General features: G+C 39.4%; 2 protein-coding genes across 3 annotated transcripts; both read left to right on the top strand.

The window, feature by feature from the left end:
• The first annotated feature begins 258 nt into the window (after positions 1–258).
• On the top strand, positions 259–4,068 carry psma5 (proteasome 20S subunit alpha 5). Its single transcript, XM_055020955.1, has 10 exons — positions 259–339; positions 636–686; positions 1,101–1,167; positions 1,245–1,371; positions 1,908–1,975; positions 2,061–2,168; positions 2,271–2,329; positions 2,426–2,528; positions 3,536–3,622; positions 3,707–4,068. The coding sequence occupies exons 2-10, from the start codon at positions 658–660 to the stop codon at positions 3,782–3,784; spliced, it is 726 nt and encodes a 241-aa protein (XP_054876930.1). The 5' UTR covers positions 259–339; positions 636–657; the 3' UTR covers positions 3,785–4,068.
• A 1,288-nt stretch (positions 4,069–5,356) lies between these two features.
• On the top strand, positions 5,357–25,179 carry LOC129358233 (sortilin-like). 2 transcript variants are annotated; one of them, XM_055027127.1, is made up of 20 exons: positions 5,357–5,702; positions 13,460–13,522; positions 14,058–14,131; positions 14,227–14,329; positions 14,428–14,589; positions 14,734–14,807; positions 16,200–16,249; positions 16,329–16,456; positions 16,628–16,772; positions 16,987–17,142; positions 17,374–17,486; positions 17,585–17,687; positions 17,773–17,941; positions 18,734–18,918; positions 19,010–19,199; positions 20,308–20,424; positions 20,709–20,817; positions 21,709–21,821; positions 21,912–22,038; positions 22,271–25,179. In XM_055027127.1, exons 1-20 carry the CDS (start codon positions 5,472–5,474, stop codon positions 22,283–22,285), a joined length of 2,427 nt encoding a protein of 808 aa, XP_054883102.1. In that variant the 5' UTR covers positions 5,357–5,471; the 3' UTR covers positions 22,286–25,179. The 2 variants fall into 2 exon arrangements, with proteins under 2 accessions (XP_054883102.1, XP_054883103.1); XM_055027128.1 differs by lacking the exon at positions 5,357–5,702 and adding an exon at positions 13,231–13,355.
• Positions 25,180–25,501: the final 322 nt, after the last annotated feature.

Below are 25,501 nucleotides of genomic sequence, written 5' to 3'. Positions count from 1 at the left end.
CAGAACACAATCTCTACCATGAATGGCAAATAATTCTATTCTATTCTCATGGAATTCTACTGAGTACAATGAAATGTGTAACAAATTTTAAATGATTAATTTCTAATTCATTGTTTCAAAATTAGCACCGATGCGTGTCAGACTACAGCCGACATTAAATTTTGCATAACCTGAAGGCTGTCTCAATGTGTAAACAGTTTAGTCATTTTAAATCAGTGAAAAGTGTAAGTGATCACCCGGAACTTTAGTTTGCACTTGCTGACGTCCGGGACAGAATTAACGTTGCACCACGAAGCTTCCCCCGAAACAAGCGAACTCATTCAGGCTTTCTGTTTGAAGGTAAACGGGCCTCAAAGGTTTAGATATTGCAGCGAGATTCACCGGCTGCCGCAGAAGTACTCATCTGAACACAATTAAACTGAGTTGTTTTTAATGTTTGGCATATTTGATGAATGATAGGCTTTAGTTCCCTTCGATGCCTGCGCTCGGTAGCTAACACGCTCGCTCACTGCTAACTTGTCAGCCGCTTTCTCGAGCGAATTCAAAACCACAAGCTTAACGAGGTCGTTTTCACGGACGTTTAATTGCCTTTGTGGGTCAAGTGTGCTTAATAAATGCCTAATATGTGTTCGCAGGCTGAACGTTTAAAGATAAAGGATGTTTTTGACCAGATCGGAGTATGACAGGTAAGTGCTGCACAAAGTGCTTTGTCATTTATTGAGAGCGTCTCAGTTGTAAGCTAAAAACAAATAAAAGGGCTGTGGTGCTAAGTTTTGCTGTTTGATGTACACATATGGGTAGGCAGCATGATTTAAAAAAAACATCCAAAAGGAATTTATTTCCTCGTTTCATGTTGAGCTTTGCTATTTTGGTAGTTAGCTACCAGCTAACTATCCTGTTATAGGAGGAAAAAAAGTTACTTTCACTTTCGTTATTTAATTTTTGATTTTTCTTTTAAATTTGACTGTAGATGCATAATTATGATGTTATGGATTAACAGTTGTTTCGACAAAAACACCATTATAGTTAAACACATGGTTTATGAGAATTATTATAAAAGCATAAATTGTTAACAATTATTAAATGGATCTTTCTTTCAGAGGTGTAAACACATTCTCACCAGAAGGAAGATTGTTTCAGGTTGAATATGCCATAGAGGCAATAAAAGTGAGTACATGATGTGGGTCTTTTGACTGGACATCAGTTATTTAAAGTCAAGCTCATTGCCGATTTTGTTCTCTCAGCTTGGCTCCACCGCCATCGGTATTCAGACATCAGAGGGAGTGTGTCTTGCTGTGGAGAAGAGGATCACCTCTCCACTCATGGAGCCCAACAGCATTGAGAAGATTGTGGAGATCGACAGTCACATTGGTATAAATACAAATATATAGTTTAGTGATTTAACTCCTTGGTTATGTTTGCTTGGATTATGTTGGATGTTAAATTCTAAATCATTTTTAAAAATACATTCAAGTTTTCAGGATCCCTGAAAATATTCTGCAACAAAATATCAAACCACAGTATGCAGAGAGTGTCTATTTGAAGAGTAGTTAGGCAAGCCGATTGTACAATAACACAAGTGGAGGAGGAGGATATCAAGGTGTATTAATGTGCAGAACATTATGAAGATGTGGAGGTGTGCGATTATGGACAAGCACATTGAAGTCAATGTCGTGTATTAAAGGAAGCTAAGGAAGTCAGAGGATGAGAGAAAATACTCGGGCAGCTGCAATACATTTTAATGTCTTTACATTGAATTAGAGTGCCATTTTAATTCAACATCTTGTAAGTCTTGCTTTTTAATATTCCACCAATTAGTACTGTATAAGTTTGATAAGGTTTTCTGTTGCAGTGGTGAAAGTAAGCAAGAATATTCATCCTCCAATTTCCCTCGTTTTGCACTCCAGGTTGTGCCATGAGTGGCCTAATAGCTGATGCTAAAACTCTGATTGACAAAGCAAGAGTGGAAACACAGGTATGCATTTCGAGCTCCGGTGTAAGTTCAGCAGGAGCCTCAATGTGGGGTTTAGATGCTGTTAGCTTGTTTATGTCAATTGCAGAACCACTGGTTCACCTACAATGAGACGATGACGGTGGAAAGCGTGACTCAAGCCGTGTCCAACCTGGCGCTGCAGTTCGGAGAGGAGGACGCCGACCCTGGGGCCATGGTCAGCCACCTTAACCATCTCCAGATTTTCTTTATTGGGTGCAGATGAGTAAAACAGTAGAAGTTGTATTTAAATTGTGTTTTTCCTTCGTGTTTTGTTCAGAGCCGACCCTTTGGTGTTGCATTATTGTTCGGGGGAGTGGATGAAAAAGGACCCCAGCTGTAAGTGCTGATGATTTTGCAGCCTTTGGTCATTTTAACGTGAGGTTCTTTATATAACTGCATTTCATTGCTCTTTCTCTCTCCCTTGAAATGCAGGTACCACATGGACCCTTCAGGAACCTTTGTGCAGTGTGACGCCCGGGCTATCGGTTCTGCATCAGAGGGAGCACAAAGCTCTCTGCAAGAGGTTTACCACAAGGTACTGGGAAAGTTTTCCATCCTGCTGTTCTTTAAGTCCTCTTGCATTCTCATGTGAGCGTGTTCATCCGTCGAAATGATAAAAGTTCCAATATGTTGCATGTGGTGGTAATGAAACATTTCCACTGAACTTTTCTTCATTTTGTCCAGTCTCAAGCACAAACTTTCACAGCTTTATTGTGATTTTATGTGACAGGCCAACACAAAGTAGAACATAACTTTGTGGCAGAAATAACATCACAGGTGGCCTTCAGAATGCTCCAAACATATAAAAACTATGGTTTGCATTTGCTTAAAGGAAACATCTTTATTACCATGTGGCCCCTAAATAAAATCTTATTTGGATCCCTACCCTCTGGTCATCTAACAAAGTACTGTCCATCTTTGTGTAAATGTAAATTAGGGCTGTACAAAATCAGGAAACATCTACTTTCCATACCACTGTTTAAAAAATGGCGATGATTACATACATTGTCATTAGTCTTCATTTTGCTCTTAGGCGCCTTCCCACTAGCCTGATATGATAACAATAGACAGAGCGTGAATACCTACTTGAAACATAGTGTCCTATCAAATGTTGTGTTAAAGCCGTTCTTTGCTATAACAGTAACACACACACTAATATGATGGCGACAACTGTGATTTGATATCTTGTTTCAAAGTCCTTCATCTCAGAACAACGGTTCCAGAGGACAGCATACCAACACAACCTATGAAAACGAGGTCATCCATTTATATAGATGAAATATTTATCTAATCTAAAGAAGCAGAGAAGCAGCCTAAGATAATTATGGCGGAGCGGTAGAAATCCATAATTCAGCTGGTTGAATCTGTAGCCTTTATGGAAGAGCGGCTGGGAGAAAGACATTGTTAACTGAAAGGTTGATTTTTTGTCTTATGATTATTTAATCTTCTGTATTTTGACACAGAATATTTAAATCTTCAGTGGCGAAGTACAGCTGTATGCAAGCTTTATTTGCTGACCAGTGAAACTTTCTTCTTCTGCAGTCCATGACATTAAAAGACGCCATCAAGTCCTCTCTGACCATCCTGAAGCAGGTGATGGAGGAGAAGCTCAACGCCACCAATATCGAGGTTTGTTCCTGTATCAAAGCTCAGTTATGGTGCTGTGATGGCGGATTGTGCGAGCCCATTTTTTTCCCTCTCTCTATCTTCCAGCTGGCCACAGTAGAGCCCGGTAAGACCTTTCACATGTACACCAAAGAGGAGCTGGAGGACGTAATCAAAGACATCTAGAGTAGAGAACTCTTGGTGGGAGTTCTGGGCTGAAAAGAAGGGGAGACATTGGTGTCTCTACGTAACCACAACTTTCCAACCACCTGCAGCATTCAGAGTTGCTTTTAGGAGGTTTCTATTTGTAATGTGCTAAATTGCCTCTTGTGTAAACAGTGTGTGATCACCTCTTTCCAGGAGTGTGACCAGCACTTAACAGCTGAATGAGGGGAGGGATAAACGTGGGGTCGGGACGGATATCTTTTGTTACGGATCAATACTATAATAAAAACTGTTGTATTCAGAAAGTGACTGACTCTTTTTGTTGTTGTTTAACATTTAATTTGATTGAATATGACGCAGTCATTAATAGATAACACACTGTTGTAATAAAGTCAGAGCTCAGACACACATTTATTCGGATCCCCATTAGCAATTGGTGTGACAAAGGGCTACTCTTCCTAAGGTCCAAATCAGCGATCTATTGCCAAAAGAGTTACAGTTCTACTTTTGCCCAAACTTCATGCTAATTCTGCAAGTTGGCAGTAGCTTCAAACTGATCTGTCCAGATAAAATTAAAACTAGACAAGGGCTTGTTTAGGATTCCTGTCAAATGACAACATTTCCAATGGCGACTTTATCTCTGTCATGTTTAAGAGTGACAATGTTCCTACCACAGGGGTGGGGAAAGTCAAATGAAACGTCACAGAGATGCTTTCTTCCCCCAGGCTGTCCTATTAACAGACCCAAAGTGTCCAGATCAATACCAACTATTTGACCACATGTTATTTATTTCAGTCTAGTATCTCATGACTATTTATAAACTTTCTCAAACTTGTCTTTCTCTTAAAAGAAAAAACTTATTTCTCAACAACTGTCACATATTTAAAATATATTTGGGTGTGTGTAGTTATGGTACCAAAGGTTGAAACAAAAAATTTTAGCTTTTTAATAGAGATAGAAAATGATCATTTTGTCCCTATTAGATTGGTTTGATCTCATATTTGTGGATATTAATTGACATAAATGTCATTTCTGCACTCCAAGACGTCTCGGTGCAAGGAGAGGGTGTTTATTGTGGATTGCTGCCAGATAAAGTCAGCTTAATTCAAATTGGAACAAATGAACGTATTGAAATATCCTTTGTTACTTTGCAGAGAACATTTTCTTATGTGCTTCACACATCAAATTATAATAAAATGTGCTGAAATTGTCGGCTTATTTTTTAAACATCTTAGTCTACCTAAAGAAAAAAAAAAAAAACAAGATTATTGTTTTCATTTCCATGAAAGTAGGCTCCAATGATTCATAAACTTATTTTCCAGTTTGGTAGTAAAAGCATTCATGTTGTGATTCCATTTCTTCTGGCCCTTTCTTGTTTCTCGGAACGCCAACAGATTCACAGAACAAATCCTTTAATGAAGGTTATTTGCGGGCTTTCCATCAGGGGGCGGTGTAACGCCAAAAAACAAATCTCCCCTCTTGTCGAGCTGTCGTCCAATGAGATCGCAGGCTTTTCTGGGCCTAACCAATCCCGCGCGGCGGTGAATGGGCCGTTATTAAGAATGCTCTGGGAGATGAGGGGCGGGGGGAAAACATGTGAAGAAGCCAAGTGGTGGGACAGCGGAGTTTGCTCGCGGTGTCCCGGGCTGTGCGGTGCCAGTTTTTTTTTTCTGTTTGTTTATTTGTTTGTTTTGTTTTGTAAACCGTCATGATCGTCTGCGTTTTGGCGCTCGGGCTGTTGTCGTCTGCGCTGGGCAGACATCTGCAGGATGGAAGCGTCTCGTCCCGGGCCGGGAGGCTGCGTGGAGAGCCCGGTGATGCTGCGGAGCGACATGGCTCGGAGAGGAGGGAGCTGTCGAGGCGCAGCGCCGGACTGAATGAGCAGACATGCACGGCTCTGCGCGGAGTGGAATCCGCGCTGCGGAACAGCACCAGCACTGTGAGTGGCTGTAAACCAGCAGGGATCGGTTTATCACCGCCGAATAAGTGAAAAGGATCTGATTAAGCAGTTGGCCGAGCCACGCAAATGCAACCGTGCTTTTCCCTAAATCACTTCTAGCAGGCTTGTAAACTCTCTGGTTGGACAGCCTGTTGCTACTTTAGGAGACTGGTCAATCGGTACAATGGGAGTTCATCAGTTTGCTCAGGAAAAATATGCACCAAAAATATGATGGGACATATTTTGAACAAAATCCTGTTTCTAGTCAGTTTATTTAAAATTGTGTGATATCAAGTAGCAATCTCAGCTGCACCTGTCAGACACAAAATGTTTAATACTGTCATGTCCACTCCCTTCAACCATTTTATTTGCCACAACTACAACGTCATTGTCTTGCAAAAGTAGCCACACTTCTTGAATCTTTCCACATTGTCTCGTGCTGCGCCCACAAACGTGCTGGTGTTTCATTGGCACCTTATGTGATGGCTCAACCAAAGGTAACACACAATTGTGAAGTGGAAGGAAAATGTATAATTGGTGCCCATCTGTGTGTAATTTAATTGCAGTCTAAATGCAGTGGGTTTTGTGAGGACCTCAGAGGTTTGTCAGAGACTTATGAGGAACAAGAATCCTGGTCTACAGGATAAGCTGGCGAGATGCTTGAAGAACCGTTTAATCAGTCATATAAAGAATAAATCACAGGGAAATTTGTTACCAGGGCAATTGTTAATTGCTCAATTCTGCAAATGTGGAGAGAAGAAAAACAAAGTCGTGAAAAAAAAAAAGGCCTGATCGTTCCACAAATCGTTCAGGCCACACAGGAAACCTCTGGCCAGATGAGACCAAAGCTGAACGTTTTGGCCAGAATGTGTGCAAAAATGCATTCAAAATGCTGCATCGACATTTCTCTGAACACCCCATCCCTGCAGTGAAACACGGCAGCATCAGAGGACGTTTGTCGCTTGCACTGACAATCTTGTGTAAGCAGGATAGGATAGAGTTGCTGGGAAGGGAGCTGGAGAAAGAACATATAGTGAACACTAGTCTGAATGTGCATTGAAAAGCGTGGCGAAGAGTTGGAGGTGTATTAGCAACCTGTGGTTACACAAAAAGAGGCTCAATGTGACACCACACTTTTCAGTTATTAGTAGGCCTATAACATTTTCAATTTTGTAGCCTGTCACACAAAATCATTGAAGCTGGTGGACATAACTTGGTGAAATGAAAAAATAAATAAATAAATCAACATGTTTGCATACTTTGGCAAAATGCTTATTTTTTCCTGACTGATCCCAATAATGGTCAGGGCAGTTTAAGAGGAAGACGAGTCATTTCCAAAGGGAAATTCTTTATCAAGCAGAATCAAATCTGAATTGGCCACACGTGGAGACGCGGAGCCGACTTGGACAGAGAAACTGTAATTTGAAAAGTAATTTTTACCCAGAGCCGTCAGACGAATGCAGTGGAGAAATAGCTGAATAATTCCCGTTTAGACAGGGAGATAAATGAAGCAGAAAACCCATAAAACACGAGAACAAGAATTTGTCAAACCAACCCCACTTAGAATTTGGAATGCTTCTTATTTAGAAATACTTCTCTTAGGTTTCTTGAAGTATTAAGGAAAATAAAAATCAGGAAGAGACATCGAGGCGCTTCGCAACACTAATGACTCTAGTTTATATCCAGAAATATATGTTCAAATCTGTTCAAACATATCGGGCTGATTTAAACTTAATTACATGTTTTCCAATTTGATCAAAGCTATAAAACAGTGGAGTCAAGTTCAGTTTATTATGGCATTAATTTTGCATCAAAATCATCATGCATGAGGAAACAGTAGAAAGGAAAGCATCCCTTTAACAGGCAAGTGAAAGGGGAGATGAATGCTCACCACTCAGCGTATAAACTATACCATAAATGATTCCTTTTAAAATAGTTACTCAATAACTCGACTAATAATTTGGCCGGTGCACAAAGTGATGGATGTGATTTTTAGCCTGTGTGCACAAAGCTGATCGGAAACCAGAAAAAACTGGCACTAGGAGACAAGAGATGCAGGACACATGAGTATCCGTTGGACTGTCTGTCTTCTATCAGTCTTTGCCTAATTGATTTAGACAAATGTAGGTCATCAGTTGGGGTCACTTTCACAAACTCCACTGACGCAGGTTGGAGCGAGAATCTAATCTGTGGTTTTTGCAAACTGTCGATTTTTAGGACGTTGAATCTCAGGGCATCTGTGAAGGTTTTTTTGTGTGTTCAATTTCACATATATTGAAGATTTACATGTAACCATAGTCTTGTTTGGAGTGATATTTTTGACGCTTATTTCCAATTGGTCAGAATTCTCTCATTCTTTTGTCCTCATCCTTAAGCAGACAGCAGAATCTGTTTTCGCTACGTCACTGCCGTAATCGAGGGCATGATGAGGGGAATGTGCAGCAGTAATAACTTTATCCAAAGCTGGTTGAGGTCTCACGGCTCAGTCTTCGTCCTGCTGTGTGTGAAATGGCAGATGTTACATATTCCTGCGGTTCGAACACCTGGGTTAACTTCTGAGCATGAAACCGATTTGGCATGCTCACAGAGATCAGACTCTCAGCTCCTCAGGGCCTCTGAAATCCTCCCAGACAATCCCCTTCTTTTATTTATTTAAATCTTGTTGTTGTTGTTTGCTGAGCTTGAGCCGATCTTCTCTGCCGACCATCGTCTGGTCTTTGGTTATCAGATCTGCCGTATAAATTACTGTTTGCATCAGCAGGCACGCTCACCTGGTTCTGCCTCTCGCTCATTTTCCACAGCTTACACCCTTATAAACTACTCTCCGTGTTTTGACAGCCAGCCCAAGCTGTGGCGTGTTTATTTGAGATTTATTTTGCCGACTCTCACAGGTTTCAAGCTAGCCGGTTGTGTTTTTGTTTCGTCTTATTGTTTTGGGCTCCATCCATCCTGTTCTCTGGTTCTTTGGGGAAAAAAAAAAAACAACAGAAAAAGAAAATACAAGCTGTATTTACTGAGCGAAGGGCAGCTGGGTCACAGCAGAAAAGGAGGAGATGATGTTCCACATGTTGTTTAAAAGGAAAGTAGAGGGAGAAAAAGACCTGGACAGCAGGGGGTCTGTTTGTACACAGGAAGAGACTTGTAATTGTTTCTTTTTTGTTTTTGTTTTTTTATTCCATCCGTTCACAGCCTGATATCCATTACAGGATCAATTCATCCATCCATCACAGGATGATTAATATTATAAGAATGTTTTTAATTTGTGAAAACATGATTTGTTATTGAGGAATGTGAACTTTTTTAGTGGAAAACAACACTCTCTCGTGGAGCTCAAAAAACAATTTGTTTTCAGCAGATCAATTGTTCTTCATTACAGCGGCTCACAAAAGTTTACTCAATGCTCCTGGGTGCCAGAGTTTTTGTGTCTTAAGAAAAGATACAAATGGGCTTAGTCATTTTATTTTCCACCTTCAATTTGACAAATGCAATTTTTTCCAAACGTTTTTGCCAACATGTCTGAGCATCGCAGTCTTAACCAATAGTGCTCAAAGGTACAGCTTTGGTGTCTGCTGTAGCAGTTCAATCCTTAGGAACACTTTCTAGAAAGCGTAGCAGTTATTTTATAGAAATTTACCATTTTTTTTAGAAGTACATTTGTGAGGTCAGACCTTAATGTTGCACAGGAAGACCTGACAAACAGCTCCTGCTCTAATTGGGGCTTGATTTGTCTTTTGGTGCAGTCATGTTGGAAAGAACCCCATGCCTTCCAGCTTGGAGAAGAGGTCAGCTATTATTATTATTTTATTAGTTCTCACCACCTGGAGCGTATTTGAATTAATTTCAGTTCAAATTAATTACAGTTGTGTTCATTTTTCCTCACTTGGGCATATCTTAATTGAGTTCTAATTAGTTCAGTTTCACTTAATTTTGTTCAGTTAAAAAATATTTTATTAATTCTGAAAGTGAAATAGATGTTGTAGGAGCTGCCAATTTCTAAGTGTCTATATGTTTAAGACTCATTATATGTATCATATGTTTCTGACTAGGAAGGGAGGATCTCCTTTTTGAGTTTGTTACAACAGATCTGAGGAACTCTGACTGAAGACTGTTGTTGGAAGACTTTTCGTCCCCAGTTGAGTTGCTTTGGGTTGTTTTCAGGTGGCGGTACATGAGTGTGTTCTGTGAGTGTCGCCTTAATGGCACCATTGGTGTTGGTTCTTAGGCCAGATGCAATAGACACCTTCAGTTCTTTGAGTCTTGTTCTATTTCCATTTTTTATTTATCCTCTTTTCTTCCTGTCGTTGGTGCTGTTGAAGGTGTTTTTTGTATCTGCCAGGTTTATCTCCTGTCCACTTTGTTGCTTGAGTCGGATTTCTTGTTCCATTAAGTCAGTAAAGCCAATCGTGCAGTGAAAGGGATATCTTACACTCTTGCAGCAGAACAGTTCTGATCTGACACGGCCATGCAATCGGATCCGCCATATTCTTTTCATTAGCTGTCTGAAAGGACACACACAAGAAATTATTACGTGAACGAATAAATAAATCCAATACGCATACAAGATATTCTGAAGTGTAAAAGCAGCGCAATATTACACATAACATAACGCTGACATTTGGCTCCAGCTCAAGATATTTTGTTAATTGACATCAGGTATCAAATCTTTTATGTCAGTGTGACTTTATTTCTGATAAGGCGACTGCATTAAGCGTTGTGCCACGTCAGTGGCACATTTTTAAGTTTCAGCATTCTGCCCTTTATGTCATACTTCACCATTATAAATGCAAACAAGAAAAGCCAGGTCAGCTACGGCTAATTTGTTTACAATCCAAACATCAAATTGGATTTCTGAAAGTTGACTCTTGAGGTATAAAAATAAAAGTTGCCAAGTTTAGCAACAGAATTACCAACACCTGTGGTATTTCTCAGTTAAACACAATGAGTCATGATGTAATTCTTGCATGCTAACGACTGAAGCCAGTGCTGCCATCTTTCTGTACTCATTTCAAAACATGGCCTGTTGTTGTGATGAGCTTCTCTTGTTTTACGGTTTTTCTGAGTAATGATTTAGGTAGTTCTAGCCAGCGTGTCATTCTGTCCGGTGACATAGGCCTGGTGTACACAGCTTTGAGTGTGGAATCAGAGACTTGAAGCTTGACCTCTTCTTCTGAAGTTTTGTGTGTAAACAGGGCTAAAGTTGAACGCGAAGGCCCAGCGCAGAGGGAATAAGGACTTCATTGTATTGGCATCCCGACCTCTCTGAGAGGACGTCACCCACGCTCGGGGCCGTCCGCCTTCATGCCGACTGTGGAAGTCTGCGAAGGCATATGTGCATGGTTTTTTTTTTCTCTAGTGCAGCTGCAAGATGGTCACTGATCAAACACTGCTGTCCATGTCAGAAAGCTCAAAGTTGAACGCCAGTGTCAAGAGGGAAGCTGCAGATAAAGGGCTGGAGAGGCTTTTCAGGAGCAGATCTAGACTGCATTCGTCATGTGCAGCAACATGAGGTCATGTCTGTACTGAGACCTCAAATAGGAACATCTCCTCATTTTAGCTTCTTGCTAAGGCAATAGCTTTTTAGTTCTCATTAAATCTACTTTATCTAATACATTATATGCTCATCGTCATTTACTGAAAGCAGTTTGCTCAGTGGTTCGATGACTGTTTCACCTATGATCATCCAATCTGATTTGGTCCAGCTGGATTTTCAGATATAGATGCAGTATCTTTCACATTTTTCACATTGCAAAATATAAAAGTCATTATGTTTTTAGGGGCATTTATGCAACTAAAGGAAATGGTGAATAATTGTAAAGTGGAGGATGAGTGATACGAACAACATTTTTCATAGTAGAAAGCCTGAAAACTGTGGATTATGTACTTGCATTCATTCCTCTTCGTACCCCAAAATCCAGTGGGACAAAAAACAACTAAGAGTTTCAAATTTTACCTAATCTGACCTTGTGTTCATAAGGATCTACAAAATTTGATGGAAAATTGCATAAAACTTTAGAAGAGCTGTGGATTCAACATGTTTGAATGACACTCAACTTTTCATGAACTGTGTGATGAAAAGCACAGTTCATGAGCCAGCTGCACCTTGTCCGGAAAAAAACGACCCAAAAACAAACCATCATCCTCCTACTATTTATTCTTCTTCTTTTTGCCAGTGGTAACATCTGTGACTTGTGATGCACAACAAGTGTTTCCATTGCGGCTTTGCGAAATATGTCCATTTAAATACGGCTGAAAACCGTCACATCCTGGACCCCAAAACACATTGTGCAAAAACTTGAGTTTTGTCAAAATTACCATGTTTCCGTTAAGCATATTTATTTTGTCAATTCAATTTGCGCAGTTTCAAGGTTAATGGAAACTCATCTAAATTCGGTAGATGGGTGCATGGGACATCCCTGCCAATTATCCCAGAAAGAAAATCAAACAAGTGACACCAAAAAGGCAGTCTCTTTGGACATTGAAAACAAAAGGCAATCCAAAGTCCCCTGGTCCTTAGAGCACTTAACACAGAAACATCCTTATATATTTGTATGCATGATATTGACCTTGCAATTAAAAGGAAAATCCACTAAATTTAAACTTATAAACCAAAATCTTGTGTTCTATAAACTTTCCACTATGGAAAAAAGCTCAGTTCAATTAAATTTTTAAAAGCCCTGAACTGATCAGCTTAATCCTTGTATGTACTTCATATTAACACTTTAGCTTTACTTCAAACTCCATGTTCAACTAGGCCTCAGAGATGTGTGAATGTCACTGACTGAATTTGATTTCATGTAGGAGTTTCAAGAACTGCCTCGCAGTATCACTGAACTGTTAAAAACTAGCACCACTTCGATTGCCAACTCTTTAGCTGATCAAAAATAGAGAAAACAGAACAGATGGATGATGGGAGAGCGTTGTGGGGTGATTTATGCAGAGGAGACTGAAATTTGTGTTTGCAGAGTTGGACAGAAGAGAGCAGGCCAGTTTCCTTTGGGCCTGTTTACAAGGAATTTTCAGCTCACAGACAACAGACCATGCAATCTTCTGCAGTTTTACAGAGCTTTGCAGACTCCCCCTGAGCCTTCACGTACCTTGTAAACATGCCCGCCTCATCAGCTGATGAGTGGAGGGAGGGGAAAATAACAAAAACAAAATAAACCTTGCTGCATTCCAAACAGTGTGAGACGAGGCTTTGAAACCCACACGCTAGAGTCACAGCGGATGGACAGATGGATGGGAATGCCGTTTCCAGTCCCAGCATTTGTTTTGAAATCTAAACTCGCTCTCTGCTGCTTCTAGTATTATGTCACAGCTCTTTTTCCCATGTTTTTTTTTTCACCTCAGTTGGTTGAGAAATGCATTTAAAAGTATGCTAACGCTAACAGTAAATTTTTTGTTGTTGAATGGAGTCTGTTCAGCTCTAATGTATGTTAGGTGTCCTCGGCAGTTGCTTTGTTGTCTGACCTAATCTTTGTGATTTACACAAGAATGTAGGTCACACATGCAGAGTGCATCCAAATGACAGAGTTACTTTGGACAGTATGGACGTTCTGTCCTCTCAGCTGGTCTGTCCGCTGCACAAAGAACAAACAGGAACACTCTCAAACTATGTCTACTCTACATTTACCTTTGTTTTAAAACCAAAATAGTGTAAGGGAAATTCCACCAGCATATTTTAACGTGTTCTTTGCCAGCTTCTGCTTGTTCTGCATGACGATTGTTTCACCTCCTCGGTCTTGTGTCTTCTCTTTCAGTATATGTTCAAAGTGCGCTCAATGAGCTCACTCTCGCTTGCCTGGGTGGGAGACGGATCAGGGGTGAGTTCGTTCACATATCTATACACTGGTTTGCAATGTATTCAGATACTTTTAACTTTCCAACCAAATGTTACCTGGATTTTTTATTTAGCTCTCTTTGCTTCTAAATAAAATCCAGTGCAATCAGTTCCTCCCTTGATTAGAGAATGCATGTGTTTGTGTTTGAATTTAATCTCAGCATGATTGCTGAAATTAAAAGCTGTTCATTTTGTGTCTTAGACAGGTCAAGTCAACTTTGAGACATAAGTCCAATGAAGATCATTATTTCCCATTCAGTCTGTTTGAATTTGAACTACATTGCAAGGAGAGAAAATGTATTTTAATACAAATGCATTCCACACTTTTCAGATTTTTATTTTTTTTTTAAAAAGTTTGAACCATGCATTATTTTCATTTTACTCGATTCTCTCCTACTTTGTATCGATCTCTTGAATTCCTAATAAAATATTTTGAGATTTACACACTATATTTAGGTGTATCTGTTTAGATAAAATGTACGTATATGAGAGCTGTTGTGCAACACTTTTCTTCCCAGGTGCTCTTGGTTTTAACAACGTTTCATGTGCCGTTGTTCTTAATGCGATTTGGCCAGTCTAACCTCTACAGGAGGTGAGGAATGGCTCCTTTAACAAAGATGGATTAGTTGGTGTTTTAAGGTTGCTTTGTTCCATGTGGCTAAACCAAGGCTTCTGTGTGTGTGTCAGTGAAGACTACGGGAAGACGTTCAAAGACGTGACTAATGTGATCAACCACACTTTCATCCAGACAGAGTTTGGCATTGCCATCAGTCCGGATCATTCAGGAAAGGTGAACCCTTCATTAAGAGCCAAAGCTAATAGATGTTGGATCTCGTATAATATATTTATTTTTTAAATCATTATATCTTTTTTTTTTGTTGTATTCAGGTGATCCTGACTGGCGAAGTGTCGGAGTTCGGTGGGTTTCGACTTTATCGCTCGCGGGACTTTGGTCTGACCTTTGAACCGACGGATCTGCCGTTTGTGCCCCTCATTCAGATGCTGTACAACCCCGGGGACTGCAACACACTTCTGACACTCAGTATCACGGTAGCAGCGCTCTGTTTGCCAAGAATGTTGAGTTTTAGTGGAGCTAAACTGGACCTCCCCGACTCTGCTGCTTATTCTTCAGGAGCCAGTCATTTTACTCCCGATCGACATTATTTATGACTAAAAATTTTCCTTCCTTTCCAGATGGACCTGTGGCTGTCTGATAACTTTGGCGCCACCTGGAGGAAAATACACAACAGTGTGTGTTTGGTCAGATGGTGAGAGTTTCTCTCAGAATATTTTCAACTATCAGCTGCTGAAGTTTCACTTACATTAAAAACATCTTAAATTGTAGATGACATAAAGCATGTTACTGAAATAAGCCTAAGAGTTGAAAGGGGAAGAAAATATGGCAGGCCTCCTGTCAGACATAGCTGCATCTGGACAGTGGTACTTTGACGTGGACTATCTGGGCAGTTGCCCAGGGTGACATTCAAAAGAGAGGCAGGTGAGCAACAGATTAAAAAAATAAACTTATCTGTCATCATGTCTTGTCTTGTCTAACAAAAGGCCTGCTGTTTTAACAGCTCTAATCTTATCTAAATGACTAAACCATGACATAAATGTTTTGGAAACTACCAAAAATGTTACAAGGTTGAAGTTGAGCTTTTCTTCTTGACTCAATTGGTTTCAGATAGATAAAATATAACATTTGATATTCCGATTTATTCTTGCTAACAAAAAGTAAAACTATCAAATGCAATAGTAAGCAATAAATGATTACAAAATTTTATGTGATATTGTCAGAAAAAGTCTGACTAAGTGTGAAAATCTGAATTACAAACAAAACATAACATTTAGGGGGGAAAAGTTTTCCAAATACTGATATTAAACACTTTTACATATATAACTGAAACATAATAAAATGTAACTTAATTCCATTTCCAGAAAAATAGAAGATAATGTTTTATGATAATCTTTGATTCTGCAAATATTTATTGTATGTTTAATTCTCAGAAATGTATAGAGTAAAAAAAATAAATAAATGAATAAAATAAATCACAAAATTTACTGCTCTGGTGGGAAAAACAAGTCATGACGGTTTACTGCTTCAAAAAAAAAAACACACCTTTAAATCATCTTTTGGCTCTTGAGTTTATTGCTAAGTACTGGTGAAGTAATACAGTTAGAGTATCATCACAGTTTCTGACCGAAAGAAAGTGACGACCAACATGTTTTTGCACTGCAGTCTGCTTGTTTGTGCCCATGCAGTCTGCATGCTCATCGTTGCTTTTTCTACAAGATGGCTTTCCTAACTCTGCTTTCCTCTGATTAGTCGGCCCACGGTTGCTTATCTGCACAGCCACCACAGTCATCTTGGGCCCGAGCCTTACACTGACCACAAAGAGCAGAAGCTGATGTGGTTCTCAGGCTGAATCACGACTCAGGAATGTGTCTCCTGTTCAGCCTGTTGTCCTTGATCCAGCTGCAGTGTAGAAACTGTCATCCTTGTCTGGCAGCACAGCTTGGAGTGCTGCCTGGGAGGATTAAACGAGTGCATTAATTAAACCGTCACATTTGTTTTTACCTTTAAACTAGGAAATTAAATTATTATTATTATTTTTTTATTATATTCAGGATTTCTTCTGTTTCTCCCTTTCTTGTTTCAGGGGTCCAAGAAACAGCATCTACATAACAACCAACACTAACGGATCATGCAGTAAGACAGGATGATACAAAGTTGTATATTAACATGTAATCCAGTCCAAATTTTAAAAAACAGTTCCTTTTCCTTTTAGAAGACAAAGGGATGCTAGATTTAAAGAAAACATTGGACTACGGCAAAACGTTTCACACAATTGCATCCAGAGTTTACTCCTTTGTCCTTGGAGGAAAATTTGTCTTTTCGTCCATCATGACCGGGATGGTATGTGTGTCTTTTCATTTTGGCTCATTATTGTGTTTCTTCATGAAAACTAAGCAAAGGTTTTCAATTGAGAACTTTCCAAGCTGCTTTGCTCCTTCTTAGACATTGCATTGCATAAAATTTACTAGTACACCTTAAATCAGGCATGTCACATGTGTTTTTGTGCGTTAGGGTACAGAGCGTGTGATCCATGTCTCTGTAGACGGCGGGGATCACTGGAACATTGCTCAGCTTCCCGCTGTCGACCATCAGCAGTTCTACTCCATCCTTGCAGCCAATCAGGACATGATCTTCATGCACGTGGATGACCCCGGAGGTCAGCGTTAGTGAGCCATGTTTAGTGTTGATCGCATCTAAAGATGTTGACCGTGTCTCTGATTTCTGATCGTTCAGATAGCGAATAAGCCTCACCCACAGGCAAAGAAAGATTCCTGAAAATCAGAACCGCTTTCTGTAAGGATCCACTGGTGGGTCACGGTTTAGAGCAGAGACGTTAATACTATTTGTGCTATACGTCCTGTCTGGGGCAGACTCGGGCGTTGGAACCATCTACGTGTCGGATGACAGTGGGACTGTCTTCTCCAAGTCACTGGAGCGGCATCTCTACACAACCACAGGACGCGACACAGACTTCACCGCCATTTCTTCCCTGCGGGGCGTCTACATGACCAGCATACTCACAGAGGGTGAGTCGACATGGATCAAATGTTATTTTCACTGAGGAAAAGGGACAAAGTCATCTTAAACCATGGCTGTGTTCTCACAGCAGGCAAATGCAACCCACATCTGACTTTATCACAAGAATGTAATTTTTCTGCCATATAATATTTAAAATGGTTTAATGGAATATAGCTTTTTTTTTTTTATTTTCTCGGCTGAGTATCTGCTAATCTGGGACTTTTGTGTTCTTCTGGCAGAGGGTAACATAGAGACAGTGATCACATATGACCAAGGAGCCAAGTGGCAGCCACTGCGCAGACCCCAGAACACCGACTGCGATGCTGAGACCTCCACCAACAGACCAAGCAGAGTGAGACGAGCTCCCGTTGCCTTGTGGATGAAGTGTTGCAAGGTTACATGTGTTTTGGTGAAGGGGGATTTTCAGTGCTGCTCGTCTTGATGTTACAGTGCAAGCTTCACATATATGCCTCGTACAGCACAGCCATGAAAATGAACGTTCCCGTGCTGCCGCTCTCGCAGTCCAACGCGGTCGGTCTCATCCTGGCTCACGGTGGGAAACGCACAAAGATACTTCCGTCTGCTCTGAACTGTCTGCCGAATTATTCTTCACGCCGCTTCCTGTTCCCTCTCTTCAGGCAGTGTTGGAGACTCAGAGTCTGATCTGGCTCCTGATGTGTACGTGTCTGATGACGGGGGCTACTCATGGCTGCGGGCTCTGAAGGGAGCCCATCATTACGCGATCCTGGACTCTGGAGGACTGCTGGTTGCTGTGGAGCACACCAACTCACCTATCAACCAGATAAAGTGAGATTATATCTCTAGGTTTAGCATATTTTATTTTATTTGGGTTTGGGATTGTCATAGTGTTATGAACAAGCTTTACTCTGATACCCTTAAGTAATTAGGACTTAGTTGGTTTGAAATTTTAAAGCAATTTTTAAATTTTTAAAGGTGCCACTGTTTTGATTAAGTATCATTTCTCTCATGAGAATAATACATTTCTTTTATTGCTGTAAGTATTTGATTGATGTATAGGGCTTTTTGTTTCCATTTAGAACATTTATCTCAAAACATTCATGTTCAATGTTTAGTAAAATGAGAAAAAATCCAGTTGGTTTGACCAACAATTTTTAATTTTTGTCACATAGATTCTCAATTGCCTTGACATCTGGACAGTGACTGGACCATTCCCAGTCATGCATATGCTTTAATCTGAACTAGTCTGCAGCTCTGAGTGTTTAGTTAGGGTCATTTTCCAGCTGGGAGTTGAACTGCCACCCTAGTTTCACATCTTTTGCAGGAAGGCTGTATCGCCCCTATCATCAATTACTTAGTTGAAAAAAAGCACGATTTGTTGAACTTTATTTTTGGCCTTTCGAGTAAAGAGTCTTGAATATAAATGAACGCCACACTTTTCAAAATTATATTTGCAAGGAAATTTGACAAACTGCCTTTGTCTTCCTGTCTCAAATAAAATTTCAATAAAACACATGGATGTTTTTGGTTGTAATTAAAAAAAAACAACCACAAATTCAGAGAAAAAAAAAAGTATGGATTCCTTACCAGGTGCCATCACTTCTTCCCGCTTCCCTTCAGGTTCTCCACAGATGAAGGCCAATGCTGGCATACGTATAACTTCACCAGCGACCTGCTGCACTTCAGCGGCATGGACAGCGAGCCTGGCTCTCGCTCCATGAACGTCAGCCTGTGGGGCTACAGGAACGACTACACCAAATGGGTGGTGATCACCATAGACTTTAGGAAGCTCCTCTCCAGGGACTGTGAGTATAATTGAAGGAACACACCTGTGATGTTAGATTATAATGCATGAGGGCAAGTGTGCTTCAGCTCAGGGCGTCTGTCGCCGTGCAGGCAATGAGAGGGACTATGAAGAGTGGCTGGCTCACTCTGCAGACCCCAGTGGTTCGAATGACGGCTGCGTGATGGGCTTCAGAGAAACCTTCTTACGCCTGAGGAAAGATTCAGTGTGCTGGAATGGAAGAGACTTCGCCATCACCAAGAAGCACTTGCCTTGTCCTTGCTCAGCAGCAGATTACCATTGGTTTGTCCTTCTCTCCTGTTATCTCTTCAGTAAAATTGAAATGCACAAAAGTGATTTTAAGTTTCCATATAGAATATTTCTGTAAAAGAAAAATAAAATGCAAAAATGTGTTTTATTTTAGGAAAATTGTACCACGTGACAAATTTTATCGATATAATAGGAATGAAGATGACCACATGTTGCACTTTTTAAAGTCCTGAGCTAAAGAAGTACAGGACCATACATTATTGAAATCCTTGGTAAAACATTTAAAGATGTGTTTAAATATATTGATCTATGTGCCACAGTGTCTTTTTTTAACCAACTTTTAATTTACATAGTTTTAATCAAAGGGAGAGAAAACCTCCGATACCTAAAACAAATGAAGCATTTTGTTTATCTCTATGTAACTTCTATCAAAAGCCATCAGAGAGTCTTTTAATCAGAGAAGCGTTTGAGTAACAATTCATGGCTTCCTATTTCTTGGAGTGTAAATACAATGTGACAGAGGTTGGCTTCTCTCATCCGCTTTACAAAGTGAGGAAAACCACATGGACTGTCACAAACAACGATGTACAAAATGAACATGTTTTATAGTAGCAGCAAAATGTCTGGATGAAAATAAAATAATAATCCAAACTATTTCTCATGTTTATTTCAGTGGCAGAAAAGTTCAGCATTGCAAAACAATTAACACATTTATCTGTGCCAAAACGACCCCTCTGTAAAAATATTTATAGATCATTCTTTACTTTTTTTTTAGTTGATCAGAGTTGCTTTGCAACTTTCAGATAAACTTGCTGTTTCCGTGTGAATATGGAGTGACACAGAGGCCTATTTGTCTTAGATAATATGTAGAATACAAACTCAGGAGAACATGTCGGTCGATAGAAATATAAGGTAAATGTACCTGAAGTATTTTTCATGTATGCCTCAGTTTTATAAGTCAAACAATGCCTCTTGAAAATCTTAATTAATAATCAGTGTATTTGTTTGACCATGGTTTAAACGCTTTGATTTTCATGAGTGAGGGAAGGTTTTAGATTTCAACTTCTGCAGAATATCATGTATATTCATTTTTTTATTTGTGACTCATTAAATATGGGTCTCAAAAACCTTTCACCCGCAGTGACTTTGGTTACTACCGGCCGGAGAACAAGTCGGAGTGTGTGGAGCAGGAGGAGCTGGTGGGCCACGCTCTGGAGTTCTGTTTGAATGGGACGACTGAGCAGCTGCAGACCAGTGGGTGAGTGGGCTGGTCACACTTTCAAGTTCATTCAAATCCTGATGCGTCACCTCGGGCTTTGTTGCATTATTGAATTATATTTCTTCTCTGAGCCTGGCAGTTTAGATGTCACTTTATTCAGCTATTTAACAGCTTGTTAATTTACACAAATATTTTCTAAGCAGACTGGATATAAAAAAAAAAAACTAAAAAGTTCAAATGTTTCCACTGGTGACATGATCACGACCTTCTCTTTTGTTTTTATCGCCTGATCCGTGCGTGTGACGTTTATCTCCAAATTCAAGATACCGGAAGGTTCCTGGGAACCAGTGTGAAGGAGGTTTTCAGCCGGAGAGAAAGGAGATCGACTTAAGGAGGTTGTGCATCAGTGACGCCCTTCATTCCAAATCTCTGGTCAGTTTATCTCCGTCTTAAAAAGCAAGCTGACTGCATTGGTTAGATGGACATGCAGCGTCTCTTTTGACTTCCCCCTTAAAAAGCAAAAAGGTTTTAAACATCTTGAACTGTGACAAACAAGGCTGGATGAGTACCCAAGTTTACTTTACAGAGCGAGGAAGGTCAGGGATGTAAAAGAAAAAGCTCGCTGTTTGAGAGCTGCAGAAAAGAGTGGCATCTTGTGGTCACACAGTTTCCATAACAACAATTTATTTTAGGATTTCTCTTTATTCCAACTAGAACATGGCTGGACAGGGATCCAAGTTTACTTTGCCACCATGCAAAGTTAGGAGGATGGTAGAGAATGGAAAAAAAAAGCCAGAAAGATCAAGTGTTAGAGGAAAAGTGAGATGGTAGAATCACCATGTCTCCATAACAACCATTAATTTTAAGGTTCTTGTTAGGGTTAAGTTCGGTTCTTTACAGTACCATTCATTCAACCATCCATTATCCACCATGCTTATCCTTGCAGGGTTGCGAGGGAAGCTGGTGCCTATTGACGACAAGTCGCCAATTCATCACAGGGCTACAAATCTCCGAAAAAAAAACCAAAAACTCCAAAAAAAACAACAACTAATGAATGTATCAATGACATTTCGTTGTCAAGATTCACCTTGTGTTTTTTTTTTTGTACAATGACAATAAAGGAAGTGTAAGTCTCTAAGTCTAAGTCTCTATTAAGCCCAGAAACCCTGAGATGTAGGAAAGACACAGAGGCGTTGATGTTTTGCAGAATGTTTTATGTTTACTGTGCAGATGATTATTGTTACAGCTGAGGACAAAGAAAACCTACGCCAGATTGTGTTGCTTCTTCTCATCTGTTTGTGTCTATCGCTGAACACTGAACAGACCGACAGCGGTTCACCCAACGCTGCTGTCATCGTGATGGCTGTCATGGCGATACTCCTGGTGAGCGTCCTCACAGGTGTCTGGCTGGTGAAGAAGTACGTCTGTGGTGGAAGGTGAGTTGTCGTTTTTTCTTCTTTTTTTTTTTTTTTTTCCTGATCCCGCCACCCACATCCCACTGCTCACATGGCTCCCGTTTCCTCCAGGTTCCTGGTTCACCGATACTCTGTGATGAGGGAACACGTGGAAGCAAACAAAATCGAGGGAGTAGACGACGTCGACACCAACTACATGGAGACAGACAAAACGCAGTTCAACGATGACCCAGATCAAGTGTGTAGTACTTGCATATAGACCCATTGACCTGGATCTATACGGCAACATGGTGCCTTGTGAAAATCTGTGCAAAAATCGGAGTTCTTAATTTGTGTTGGAGAATCAGATTAAATGGAGCTCGGTACAAATGCATACCACATTATATAGACTTAATTTTAAAATAAAAATTGAAACCCTTTGTAAATTCCAAAACTAAAGTCTCGGTTTTCTTGCTTGTGTCTCTTGATAGGATCTCTTGGAGTAAAATTTATCCAGAGTTGAGGCTTTCAAGATGGCTGAGAATTCCTGTTGCTCCAACATTCTCATTTTTTTAACGTGTGCTTCTCGCTTCTCGCTGGATGGATGACCCTGCAGCAACTCGTGTTGATATGTCGCATGATTGTGTCAGATTTGGCTTCTTAAATAAAAGGGGTAAATGGTCTGGTTCAGAAAATAAAAGCCTTCTGAACAAATGGGCCTGCCAGGACGTTTAAGGGAGCAAACAGGCAACAGAAAACACAACAGAAGCAGCCTTTTACGTCCAGAGATGTTGCCTGCTGTCATTTTAGTACGTAGTAAATGTAAAACCTGCCAGATACATTTCTGTGGCATATGGAGTATGTCATCACCAAATCTTCAGACTACTCACTTTTCTGGAGTTTCTTAATAGTTAGATGTATTTTTTTTTAAATAAGCTATTTCTATTTTATCAGAAGCAACTGTGAGCAGTATTTTGTCATCTTATCCTGACTTTTAGCAATGTGTGGCTCGTTATTTTGACTATCTTTGCTAAGAGTAAAAGTCTTTGATTCTTGCAGTAAGTGATACAGTTAACATACAAACTCTTCAAGTTGCTCCAGTGACTTTTAGGTTCAAAATGATAAGAATATTGTATGAATACGGTTTCATTTTGTTTCCATCGGCTAAAGAAATTATGTTTAAATTGTCAAAAGAATTTAAATTCAAGTTTGGAAAATGTTTATTCATTTTTTATAAATATGTACTTATCAATAAATTTCTAATAATGACCACTTTTCCAAAAATAGCTGTAGTAGATCCATTTTCAAAGTAGAAAAAACACAGTTTGGCCCGTTAAGTGACATGTGGGGCCAGTAAAAGTCATGTAATTAACGTGCTGGGACTATGTCTGCAGTATGTGTCATTGTTAAACACATTAAAGGTAAAGGATTGGGAATGTATTATTTGTAAATTGCGAGCCAGATGCTAACATTCTCTTTCATCCAGGTGTTTTGAAATACCACACATTTGTCGGCATCTTGGCTGAAAAATATGTGAAAAGTTTCAAAATAAATGTGTTTGGTTGCAATAGAAGGATGTTTATACATAAAATGAGTCAAAATCTAACTTGTTTTGTGTAATTTTATTCAATTTGGGAAAAGAATTCGGTGTTAAGAAATCATTTTTAGACAAGTCACTTAAAAAAAACTGTTTTACAGGAATATTTCTGACTCCAGAAGAATTCCTGTAAAACAGATGTAACAGAAGAATTTTTTTTTTAATTTAAACTTTTACTTTAAATTATTACAGTTTCTAGGAATTGCAAGTTAAACTTTCTTCTCCTTAGGGAATAAACATGACATGATAAAGAGCATAATTTTTCTTGGTCACTCTTCAAAACATGAAACATGTTAGTGCAGTACGGCAATTATTTGTTGATTTTATTATAGTGGTAAAAAATGCCGCTATAGAAAGTCACCAGAGTTATTGGCTGCTGTGACATCTATGAATAACTGGAGCATTTTGTAAAATACACTTTACTTTTCTATGTTCATTTATGTGTTCAGGAACTTGTAATCAGTGATCCATGACTTTCTGTTTAAATGTGATGAATGTTCATCTTCATCAGACATAAAATAGGGACTTTCCTAAACATATCCATACCTATAGTCAGGGCAACCTTGACAAAATTTATGGGACTTGAAACAAAACTGGCTGAGGACTCAAGTTTATTTTGACACAACACCCGATGGGGGAGGATTACCATGTAAGATGACAATTATTTTAATATGCTTTTTATATACATATATATTTACAGCTGGCAACAATAAATGTGGAGGGATTTGAAAGTGATTGGAGAATTTATACGTATACATTTGTAATGTAATTACTGCTTCTGTCCGTTCCAAATAGTTTTCATACACAAACAACTATCGCCTTACGTGACCGAACAAAACTGCAGAGCCCGAAACAACAGAGGAAATTATTATTCTAAGTCCCGTTGTGTGAGGTGGCCCTCTGAACTTAAACATTACCATTTCTTTGAGGACATAAAATGCCCTAGCCTTTTTCTTCTTCTGTCCTGTTTGCATGGTGAATAATGAAAGACTTGAATTGTTGCCAAAGCACTTTGATTGTAAGTTTCTCTGATGTTTCAGGTGAAATTGTAAAGAGTAAACCCAACATTAGATCGTTTAGCATTTCCTGGATATAAAGTTGAAGCTAACACAAACTTGAACTCATGTTTTTCCTAGTGGTGTTAATGCAGGTACTAGAACCGTCAGCATATTTCTGTGGACACTTTAGAATGATAATCGTGGTGGAATCCAAATATGTAACATCACTAAGGTTGTACTTTTGCAGTAATAATAACTGTTGTATTAATTTTTTCTCCTGGCTTATTACATAAGCTTTTACAGTGTTTGATTTGATTAACTGAATTTTATACATTTTTTTCTTACCTGTAGACTTGTCACGTTTCTGTTGTCGGCTTTGTAAGACCTGCAACATTTGTCAAACACATAGGGTTTTATAGTCAATCCTTGTTTTCTATAGCAGAGGCGATAAAAACCCAGTAAATAAGCTATATGATACTAAGCAGGCATAATAGTGAGGCATGTCTCAGAAACTGTTGGAGTTGTGCAAGCAAGTTGAAATGCCTGATTTGTCCCAATTTACTCAAGTGTCTGAAAGTAAACCCAGCTATTTTCTGAATTGAATTACTTGTTTGCACTCTCTTCAGATCTGTGAAAGTTTTGAAATGATTGTACAGCTACTGTACATACTGTCCATTTTTTCAGACAGAGAGGTGTGACCCATCTTGATTTCATTACTGCTGGGATAGGTTGAACTGGTCAGTGGTGCAGATGTTTTGTAACAATTTTTTGCATCTGTGGATTAAAAGTAAAACACAATATTTTCTATATGTGTTCTTGTGTGTTTAATTATGCTTTCTGAAGCTTTTCCTTTAAACAAAGGCCCAAGTATTGGAAGATGATAAACACACCCCATGTGTGTTTGCTTCTACAATTGAGTTTTTATTTTTTCAAAGTCCTCTGCAAGCCTGATGAAGGAAACTTCAAACATGTGAAAGAATGTCCACTGGTGATATGAGACCATGATTTAGCTGTTTAACACATGTGGAATGCAACATGAAAAACAATACACCCAATGTCACCTTGTCTCTCATTGTAACTTCATTTTGGACGTCAATATGTGATTGCTTGATGCAAATATATGTTAA

This window comes from Poeciliopsis prolifica, unplaced genomic scaffold (genome assembly GCF_027474105.1).
Source record: "Poeciliopsis prolifica strain line A6 unplaced genomic scaffold, Auburn_PproV2 SCAFFOLD003, whole genome shotgun sequence".
Classification (NCBI taxonomy): Eukaryota; Metazoa; Chordata; class Actinopteri; order Cyprinodontiformes; family Poeciliidae; genus Poeciliopsis; species Poeciliopsis prolifica.
This window is presented reverse-complemented; position numbering and strand designations above follow the sequence as displayed.

What these genes read in the sequence shown, in the direction of transcription:
- psma5 (XM_055020955.1), top strand. Translation starts at nt 658, where the DNA reads ATGTTTTTGACCAGATCGGAGTATGACAG. An exon ending in GATGAAAAAGGACCCCAGCT is followed by an intron (nt 2,330 to 2,425) that starts GTAAGTGCTGAT and finishes CTTGAAATGCAG; the next exon opens with GTACCACATGGACCCTTCAG. An exon ending in TCAACGCCACCAATATCGAG is followed by an intron (nt 3,623 to 3,706) that starts GTTTGTTCCTGT and finishes TCTATCTTCCAG; the next exon opens with CTGGCCACAGTAGAGCCCGG.
- LOC129358233 (XM_055027127.1), top strand. Translation starts at nt 5,472, where the DNA reads ATGATCGTCTGCGTTTTGGCGCTCGGGCTGTTGTCGTCTGCGCTGGGC. An exon ending in CAACACTAACGGATCATGCA is followed by an intron (nt 16,250 to 16,328) that starts GTAAGACAGGAT and finishes TTTTCCTTTTAG; the next exon opens with AAGACAAAGGGATGCTAGAT. An exon ending in CCCTTCATTCCAAATCTCTG is followed by an intron (nt 20,818 to 21,708) that starts GTCAGTTTATCT and finishes AACACTGAACAG; the next exon opens with ACCGACAGCGGTTCACCCAA.